We start from the raw sequence: 9,759 nt of genomic DNA, 5'->3' as shown, positions 1-9,759 counted from the left end.
AATTTCATTATTTTTCATTAGTTCAATTTAAGCGTAAGTTTCGGTAGTTTAGCCTCGCTCGAGCTGAACGCTTCAAGCTAATTTTTAGTATTTTTGACCGGAACTGGAGCTTTATTTTCAAGATTTTTACTCATCCGAACTGAACAATTTTGAAGAGAATTTTGAGCATTTTTCACTCACCAAATTTGAGCATTTTTTTACTCTTAACTCACTCGAGAGCCTATCCGAACTCGATAGTTTTGAGCTCCATTTCCGCGCATTTTACTCATCCAAACCAGATAGTATAAAGAGTAATTCTACGTTTTTTTTTTTGACTTACTTTTGACTGAACGTTACTTTCTATATGTTTTTGTATCCAAGCAACATTACTTGACGATTTTTCAATATTTTTCACCAACTGAATTTGATCGTTTCTTTCGGTACTTGTGACTGACCTGGACCTGAAAATTTACCCAAAATATGTAATTTAAAGGATTACTTTCGAGATTCATCTGAACCAAGCAATTTTCAGAGCAAATTTGAACTATTTTTGACTCGCCTAATTTAAGAATAACTTAAGGTGATCTGCACTCATCCGAACTCAATAATTTTAATCACTATTTTCGGGGATTTCCACTCACACAAAATAATAAATTTTTAGTGTATTTTTCAATATTTTTGATTTCCAAAATTTTCGAATCTTTTGCCTACCTCAAAACCCATCCGTACTCATTAAATTTGAAAGCAATATTGAGAACTGTCTCAAGTAGAAAATTGCTCTTTAGTGCAAATTTCATGCTTTCTAAATTGATTTCCATCCCTCTGTAGACCTCTTCCGGAATTGGAGCCTCAAGCGATAAATCAAGCCCCGAACCGGACATATCCGGCAAAACCACCCCTCCAACTGTCCCCATCAGCCCTATAGCCAAAGAGGGCCAATTATCGTCCACTAAAAGGGACAGCGGACTCATCGAACAAGGTAATATGAGAGAGTTGTTACAAATTATCATTGTAAAGGTGACTTTTCATTAGAAACCGATGATGAAGACTTAAGCACCAAGTCGCAAGTGGCCAATTCCCAGTCGGACTTGGACGAACTAGACATGAAGAGTCTAGACCCCATGAGTACGTCCCTGTACGGCGCCCTCCCTAAAGAATTCGACGAGCCGCCCACTTATTTATATGAAATCACTAAAGCCAAGTATACTAGCGACGTGAAATTTGAGGATGATTTGGAAATCACAGATGAGTTTGAAGTAACTGCAGCCAGACTCACTAGAGATCCAAAGGATGGGCCCTCTTTCTCAGCTGTAGACTCATGGGGGAAGCCTCTAGGGCTTCCCGGTCCGAAAGAAGACATTATGACTAGCAGTTTTATTGGTGATCAACTTCCCACACAAGATCCAATGACTACCAGTGTTTATTTCGATGAATCTTCCGATCCCATAGCCTCCTGGGGGAAGCCCTTGGGTCTACCTAGCCCTGCGCCCCCTAACAATAATGGAACCCCTAAAAAGGAGAAGAAGCTGCCTTCGCATGTGAGTGCGAAAAACAAGCTGAATGATGATAAGAGGAGATCGGAGTCTCCGTCTAAATTGAAGGCGAGGAAAATGAGTCCTGTCTATGTGGACCTCACTTACGTTCCTCACCACGGGAACCATTATTACTCGTCCGTGGACTTCTTCAAGAGGATAAGGGCCCGTTATTACGTCTTTTCGGGACTGGAGCCGAGTAGACAACTATACGATGCTTTATTGGAGGCCAAACAGACGTGGGAAGATAAAGATTTAGGTGGGTATAAAAATTATTTTTAAGATCGCTATTTGCCAATAAAATGCCGTTCCTCATCCGAACCAAGCAGCTTTCAGGACTGTTTATAGTATTGTTAATTAAGCAATTGTGATACTTTTGACTTACCCGAAAACTCACCAAAACCTAGCAATTTCAGAGATTTTTACCTAATTAAAATTCCAAGAATTGGTCCAGATTGGTCGTTTGAGGAACATAATAGCACCTTTCTCTATAAAAATATATCACCAAACTCTTCTTGTTACTTCACTAATAAGACAGTTAAAACGTTCTTGGCCATTAAATTTTTCTCTGATTCATACTGACAATTGTCAAAAGTATAACGTCGATATCAGCGCTCTCCAAATGTCACTCAGCCAAGATGATCGCATATGACAAAATGGCCGACCTTTTGTATTTTCTTTGGTTTTTTATGACATTTGATAAGATGTCAGATTGACGCATATATTTGGTTTTTTGGCGAAAATTGTATTATGTTTATTAAATGGTCACGTTTGCCATTATAACATTTTTATTAAGCACTGGATTAAAACGGTATTTTAATAATTAGAGGTAACCATTATTCCGACGTACGATACGGACATCTTGGGCTATTGGGTGGCCGAGAACGAGGACCTTCTAGCGAAACACAAGATCGATCTCGCACCCTCTGCCAGCCGATGCACCATCAATCTCCAAGATCACGAGACCTCGTGTTCGGCTTATCGTTTGGAGTTTTAAAGAAACCGCCCCCTCCCCACGTAATTTTCCTCCACTTCTGTCGTCCTTTAGGCCTAAAGATGAATCTTTATTGGTAGTCTCAACAGTTGAGTAGTGTAAAATATCATCCATTTGATGTTCGAATAATTAGGTACTGTCTTGAAATTTAACTTAGTTTATAGTCTTCTTGAGGTTCCCATATATTAAAGGTCATGGGTGACATTTTAAACTAGCTTAAATTGGCTGGAGGGTCGCGAAAAGTTTCGTCAAAGTGTCCAGGATGGGTGAGAAAAATCTGTGCGGCAACATTGCAATTAATGTTGTAGACGTTCATCCCACTAGATGATGTTTCATAGCAATGTTGCAAGTGTGGCAACGCGTTCGAAGAATATAAGAGGAATTATCCAAGCATAATCTATCCCGCAATACTGCAGTTGATGTTGTTAACGTTCATCCCACTAGATGGCACTTGACGGCAATAAGAAATTTGGCGTTGCCACCGCTAGATGTAACGATGGTGAAAGTTGGTTTTCTATAATATTAATTCTAGTCAACTTTCCATAATATTAATTCTAGTCAACAAATTTTTATTTTAGTATTGCTTCGTTGGCATTATTGAATATTATATTTAAAAAAATTGGGACTTTTTACGAAGTTTTGAGAAGAATGAAAAGATAAAAATTGAGGTGATAAAAAAGACGAGGAATTTAGTAACACACAATTGAAAAGTATGGGAAATTTGTTTTGTTTTTTAATATTGTAGAAAATGCACGTATAAACCAAGCTTTATTAAATATATTATTTATTACATTGTTATTATACTCGTATAGCTTCTATTGTGATTAAATCAGAGCGTCTACGGCTTTGTGTTACTTTACGATGAGGCCTATAATAGAGCCTGAAACTTAATAGAGCGAGACTGTACTTAGTTTATTAAAGCATTTTTTGATATGAATCATTTCAATCCGGGAGCAGTTTATAAGACGAAAACAAAAAAATAACGAATAAAACTTGTTAATACATGTATACAGGGTGGTTAAAATGTTTGGAATTCGAAAAGTAAACACAAACGTTTCAAAATGACTTACAACTGACATGAGTCATGCGGACCTGTGTCATGTGACAAAGCGCTATTACTGGTAATAAATACATCAGGAACTCCAATTTTTTTTTTCTAAAATTTGGGCCACCCTGTATAACACACACCTAAGCAAAACTGACGAAATAGGAATTTAAAAAATGGTGGGGCCACTGGGATAAAACTGCTCTCACACGAGTAATCACTCAGCTTTATAATGTCGCAGAATAGGTAGAAGTAACAAATTAGTTAAGATGGTGCTATTGAGGGTGGCCTCCTCGAAATTAGTAATTTTCAAATTTGCCCTTTTGCAATATAACTGCAAAAGTCAGTCGTTTAGTCCGCATTTATGCATGTTTAAAAATATATTCAACGCAATAAAAATTTTCACTCCGGTCCTGTTTATTCGATATACTTGACCCTGGTATTGGTCAGGTACGTAATCACACATTTTTGTATTTTCAGTTTCCACATGAGCACTACTAAATGCTTGAATATATTTTTCGACTATAACGTAATTATATGTGATTGTTTGCATTGTATTAGAGGTATGCTGCGGATTGGCTGATTTTGTTTGTTGAAAAAAGGTGCCGAAGCCAATCCTGTAGAGGATGGAGATATTTTTAGCTTCTAGTTCGAGGTGATTCTGATCTTTTAGCTGAAAAATGTTGTATTAAAGTTGCATATTAATATATTTAAACGCATTTAATGTATGGGAATAAGCGAGAATAAAATAAAGTTTTAAAAGTCTGCTCAGTTTGTTGTGGACCTTCCTCTAGCGGTTTCTTTGAAATTCCTGCTGATCGAATTGAATTAAAACAAGCTCGTATGTGAGGATGGCGCTCGTAATCTGAAAATTTACTTATTTTATAAACTGCTGAGCAAACAGAATGTACCAAGCAAGTTTTAGGACCAAACGAGATGCCGGAGCGTAGAAACTATAACAGCAGCTACGTTCAGTCATAAAAGAAAATGCGCAATTTTTCTTCAACTTTTTTTCGCGCGCCTCTGTTGCTGCAAAATGTCTTTTCATTTTGTAGAGGATTTTTTTTCCAGATATTCTCGCTGAAATCAGAACCGTACTGATCAGGGAAACTCTTTACCAACTTCATTTTGTTTTGCATTATTTTTAATTGAAACTAATTTATGCATGCGAACGGTATTCCAGCATATCTTTCCTTTATTATTCCTAATTTTGTGGTGAAATTTACAGTTTAATATCTGTGAGAACAGTGGCGTACTGAGCGAAGAAACTGTTACAGCAGCCATACTCCAAAATAAAAAAAATACCGTTGAAAAAATTATTTCGTACTTCTTTGATTTCCGGGAAGATTGATTTTTTCTATAAAAGTCTTAAAATTTATATTATATAAAGACTTTTCGAGGAAAAAATACAAAATTCGGACAAATTCGCTTTTTGAAGGTTTTTCGGACTTCCAATTGCGGTGCTGATATTCGCTTGGTACTACATATTTCACTGTATCAAAAGAGTAATTTCTGTAGGGTACAATGCAACTTAGATTGCATTGGCGAGTATTTCTACGTAATTTATCTCCTAGATCAAATCGCCAGTACCTTCCCTTTTCTTATCTGAAAGCTTACCTTAAGCAGCAACCCTCTGGTTATCCTAAAGAAATTGAGCCCAGTCAAAGCCATTTCAGAAGTGACCGAATGCTCTATAAACCTCTCCACCTAAAGTAAGCTATTTTTCTGATAAAACTCAATTTTTTCTTCCTCACCTCAACATTATAAGATATTGAAGGGTCTGTCAGAAGAGTTCGGATAATCTCCTCTTTCTCCTCATAAATCGCCCCTCCAAAGAGACATACAGAGGCTATGCGAAGAATAAGCAAAAGGAATGAGAGCCAGAAGTAGGCTTTATGGACCATATCGTTTATAGAGGGGCGTAAGCTGTTGAAAAGTTGGGAGAGGACATGGTAGCAGTTATTGAAGAAGGAAATTAAGATGAAGCAGGAGAGCTTTTGGTTGATGATGCTGCAAAGATGTGTGAGTTTCACGTAGTCTTGCCTTATGAAGCGCCAGATTAGTTCGTTACATTCCTGTATAAATGCACCAATTTGGTTAAATCACTGGGGGTTGACCACTATATTTACCCGAGTCCTTGAGAGATGCTTCAATCTCATGGAGACTTGCCTCAGCTTGTATTGCATGCAAATACTTATTGCTACAATGAAAACGTCGATCTGAGACCATAAGAAGGTTTTCTGCAATACCAACAGCTGAAACCATTTCTCTAGAGGATCAAATTTATTTTTAATAGAGGCGGTGAAACCTTGAAGAATAACCCAGTCCATATGGAATATGGGACGTAATGAAACACCTCTGGGAATTCGTAATGGATAAAATAGTCACATGAGGCGTTGTACATGCTCAAAGGTTCTCGCCTCATGCTTAAAAGGGCGATGCGACTTGTCACTACTATATGCTCAACTGAAAATACCGAAAAAAACGACTAATAGTTGGAGAGGGCTGAAATAAGAAGATTACGCCTGCGGCGGAAGAGCTAGTTATCCGATCAAGGAAGTAGTCCTTCTTTCGGCCTATGGTACATACAACATTCTAGACAGAATTTGTTTTTATCTTCTAGAGGGGAGAATATTAGATCTAATTATATAATTAAATGCGATAAAAGCCGTTATTTTTACTTTACAGCCCGTTGCCATGAGCGACAGGCAGTTCAAACAGGTAAAAGCTTGCTGGCTGTAAACTCATTGTTTCCCCAATAGCCACTAAGCTGTACAGAAACAGTTTCGATCCATTTGTGCGCAAATACATGTTACTTCCATCTATGAAAAACGTTCGCTAAAGAAAATCAGATATTTTCCCCTTTAAAATGATCAATGAGAGCTAACAGCTGTCAATATGACAAGTGACTGAGATTAAAATGTCTCGTGCCAAATCCATTGTCATTCACCATCATTTATACTTCTAGGATTTGTTAGAAATTAGAATGGCATATAGCATCTCCCAATTAAGACAGTCCAGCTGAAATAGTTTCGATGAAAGAAGTTTTTCCAGAAAACGTTGAGACAGGTTGATTTTGCTTTCAACAGGTGCATCTTTTGAAGGCACTTCAAATCTCTTCACAACATTCCCTAACATTTTCTGGAATACTAGCCTGGTAGAAGTTTCGTTGAATGGCCTCCGAGATCTCCAAATTTAACACCATTTGACTTTTCCTTATGGAGTCATTTGAAAAGTGCTATTTATAAAACGAAATCTACCTCTCTAGAAGATCTTCGTCACCGAATGGTGGTAGCATGTAATGAAAGAACTCCTGAAATGCTGTAAAATGATCGAGAAAATGTTCAATAAAGGCTTTATAACCGCATGGAAGTAACTAAGTCGCAATTTGAATACTTAAATAGTTAAAAATTGCTCGATTTCACTGTTTTTTTTTTTCGATTTATTACACCGACACTTCCAACGGTATTTTTGCATTACTTTTCAAGCAGAACAAAAAAATTTCACCGAGTTTGTAAAAAGAACCGAAATGTCCTCAAAAGATGTCTCCCGGCAGGACAGAAAGAAACTGTTTCGGGGTTTTCCGGAAAAACCCCTTGTAGTGAAAGTGAGCTGTTCTAATTGAGACACCCTATATAGTAGAAACCCAATCTAGCATTGCTTTAATATTACATAGAGCTAGTCCCAGGATACTTGCGGATACTAGACAAATTCTTTTCTTAGGGTTCATGCAGTTGCTGTAATAGCTGATAGAAGTCTCAGCTTTGTGCCATTCATGTGCAAATTTAGGCCACTCTTTGGTCAGATGGAGAAACAGCAGTGAGAGAAGAACACTCTCAACATGAAATTCCAGGGCGTCTAAAAAGGCTCTTTCTATTACTAATACACCCGTGAAGCTTTACTTACTTAAAGCTAAAATATTGTAAACTTTGGTGTAGAAAAGGAAACAGATGAGATGAAAGAAGGTACCCAGCATGGTGACTATATTCAGGAGAACTTTCCAAGACCTCCAGGTGAAGGTTAAAGTCTTATTGTCAGATGAGCGTCTCAAGCCTAAATCTACCAGTATCAGTTTCCAGAACCTTTTAAAGCCAAATTTTTGAACTAGTGATAAGTTTAACAGGAATATAAGGAGCTGATAAACAATTGCAAGCCTATATTTTTTTAGTTGACACGAACTTTAAGTCCGAGCTAAACTTAGCGGAAGATTAATAATTTGGCCCTAAACAACCGTCTCTTGAGTTTAATTGCAGTCAAGTTTAGTCGTATTTAGATGTAGATTCTCACACCTTGTATGGGAAAAAATCCAAAAAGTTCCAATAAAACAAGCTGAAATTTGATTTGCTGGTGAAATGTTTGAGTATTAGGAGTAGTGTTGCTTGAAGGAACATATTCTTTGAAGCTTTTCCTCGAGTTTAACAAAGAAATCTCACTTAGCAAAGCCATTGCTCTCAGTTGCTTTCATTAACGCCTCTTGTGAAGCAAATCTGCCCGAGTTCTATAGCACTATTTTTTTTCACTTAAAACAGATTTGTATCAGCCATAACAGAGTTCGCAGGAATTAATATACAAGTGTGTAAATAATACCAGGAGAAGGGAAAGTCTCTGTGCAAGGGCGTTTAATTACAGTAATAAGAATCAAGACAGACATGTGTGTGGGACTGTTGTTATAGGGGACATTTAGTATGAAAGACTCATTAGCCTAATAAAATTGTTGGTAATAATGATAAAAAAAAGTTTGGTGCCGCCACTGAAAAACTACTAAAAGGTTTGTTTCGAAATTACTTGTTTATAATCATTACTGCAGGGTGTGAAAGGGGGGAGGGGGGGGGGGGGAGGTAATTTGGCGACAGCACTTTATTGATTCACAAAATTCCCAAAAACACTGATGTAGGCATCGGCATGCTATGCGATTTTGATGTTGTTTCTAGTCGATCAAAGAAAATCTACGTGGTATCGCTACTGTTGTACCTTAAAGGTACATCGACAGGGGTGTACAATTTATTTCAAATTCTAGTAAAGTTCCTCAAAAAATTCCAAAGATCATTGGTGTTCCCATAATTTTTTCTTCTTGTTAAAAATATTAAAATTCGTTGAATTAACACATCAATGTTTATTTCTACCTTATCGTAAATTATGTTCTCCATGGGTGCAATGGTATAGTATCCGATGTATTTCCATAGCAATGTAAAGCCGGAACTTTCATTATACTATAATATACAGAGTGTTTCATATTAGTACGTCAAAACCTCAAGGGGTGAATATCTGGATAATTTTAAGGAAAAAAGCTCATATGAACATGGATCCGTTTTCGCTTCCTGCATTAAATATTTTCATAAAAATTGAATACCATAAAATGGGTTCAAAGACGCGCACACGTGTCAAGGCGATAACAATATTTTTAATTTAGCCAGTAGCGTCCCCATTGGTGTGACCCTGGTCATTTTAAACGAAAAATATGATACTGCACTAGTTTTTTCAGAAATATAAATAATTTTCTAAATTCTCCATAGTTCTGTGACAAAAAAGGCTCTTGAATATTTTTCATAATGTTAACGGTTTTAATGGAAAAAATAAAACTCAGCAGTCTGTAACAAAGAAAGCACATAATTCAATCGTTTAGCACAACAAAAAATGTATCAAGGAGTCCTCGAAAAATGCGCGATAATTTATAAAAAAAGGACTGAAGGGCTTTTTCAACACTTATTTAATTATTTTTTTATAAGTTCCCAGTACCTACCTTATAGTTTTAATATCAGTTAAAAATAGTGTTTTTTTCCAGAGAAAACGGTTAACGTCATGAAAAATATTCAAATGACCTTTCTCCACAAAAATGTAAAAAGCATTCGAAAAATGATTTTAATTTAAAGAAAAACCATTAGCGTTTCCTATTTCTCGCTTAAATTGTTCAGGGTCACATCAACGAGAATGCCACTGGTGGAATTAAAAACATTGGCTTCCCCTTAAAAAATATGTCTACACCAATTTTACACTCTCCAATTTTTACAAAAATATTTAGTGCAGGAGCAGATTTGATAAGAAAAAACTTGAAATTTTTTTTTGCTCAATATTTTAGATGAGGACCGAAAACGGAGCCATGTTCGTGTAAACATTTTTCCTAATATCAACCACAGGAATCTCTTGAATTTTTGACATATTATTATGACGCGCTCTGTATATAGATATATACAGGATGTTATTCAAGTACG

The 9,759-nt window shown here is 36.6% G+C and overlaps 2 protein-coding genes across 2 annotated transcripts in view; one reads left to right on the top strand and one right to left on the bottom strand.

Annotated features, from left to right (window-relative positions):
- The window catches only part of LOC136345462 (microtubule-associated protein futsch-like), a 46,859-nt gene extending 42,542 nt beyond the window's left edge, over positions 1-4,317 (top strand). The window contains exons 9-11 of the mRNA XM_066293791.1: positions 808-958; positions 1,012-1,770; positions 2,339-4,317. Of these exons, the coding sequence (XP_066149888.1) occupies positions 808-958; positions 1,012-1,770; positions 2,339-2,508 (1,080 nt within the window). The 3' untranslated portion in view covers positions 2,509-4,317. The remainder of the gene's footprint in view (positions 1-807; positions 959-1,011; positions 1,771-2,338) is intronic.
- A 22-nt stretch (positions 4,318-4,339) lies between these two features.
- On the bottom strand, positions 4,340-8,351 carry LOC136345445 (gustatory receptor for sugar taste 64a-like). Its single transcript, XM_066293767.1, has 9 exons — positions 7,838-8,351; positions 7,782-7,786; positions 7,457-7,728; positions 7,223-7,408; positions 5,859-6,016; positions 5,680-5,805; positions 5,305-5,625; positions 5,168-5,257; positions 4,340-4,415 (listed from the first exon to the last, which is right to left on the bottom strand). The coding sequence occupies exons 1-9, from the start codon at positions 7,994-7,996 to the stop codon at positions 4,341-4,343; spliced, it is 1,392 nt and encodes a 463-aa protein (XP_066149864.1). The 5' UTR covers positions 7,997-8,351; the 3' UTR covers position 4,340.
- Between the last annotated feature and the right edge of the window lie 1,408 nt (positions 8,352-9,759).

This window comes from Euwallacea fornicatus, chromosome 19 (assembly GCF_040115645.1).
Source record: "Euwallacea fornicatus isolate EFF26 chromosome 19, ASM4011564v1, whole genome shotgun sequence".
NCBI classification, from domain to species: domain Eukaryota; kingdom Metazoa; phylum Arthropoda; class Insecta; order Coleoptera; family Curculionidae; genus Euwallacea; species Euwallacea fornicatus.
The sequence above is the reverse complement of the archived record's forward strand: the minus strand, read 5'-3'. Positions and strand labels throughout refer to the sequence as shown.

What these genes read in the sequence shown, in the direction of transcription:
- LOC136345445 (XM_066293767.1), bottom strand. Translation starts at nt 7,996, where the DNA reads ATGGCTTTGCTAAGTGAGATTTCTTTGTTAAACTCGAGGAAAAGCTTC. An exon ending in GGACTGGGTTATTCTTCAAG is followed by an intron (nt 5,806 to 5,858) that starts GTTTCACCGCCT and finishes AAATGGTTTCAG; the next exon opens with CTGTTGGTATTGCAGAAAAC. An exon ending in AGCATCTCTCAAGGACTCGG is followed by an intron (nt 5,626 to 5,679) that starts GTAAATATAGTG and finishes GCATTTATACAG; the next exon opens with GAATGTAACGAACTAATCTG.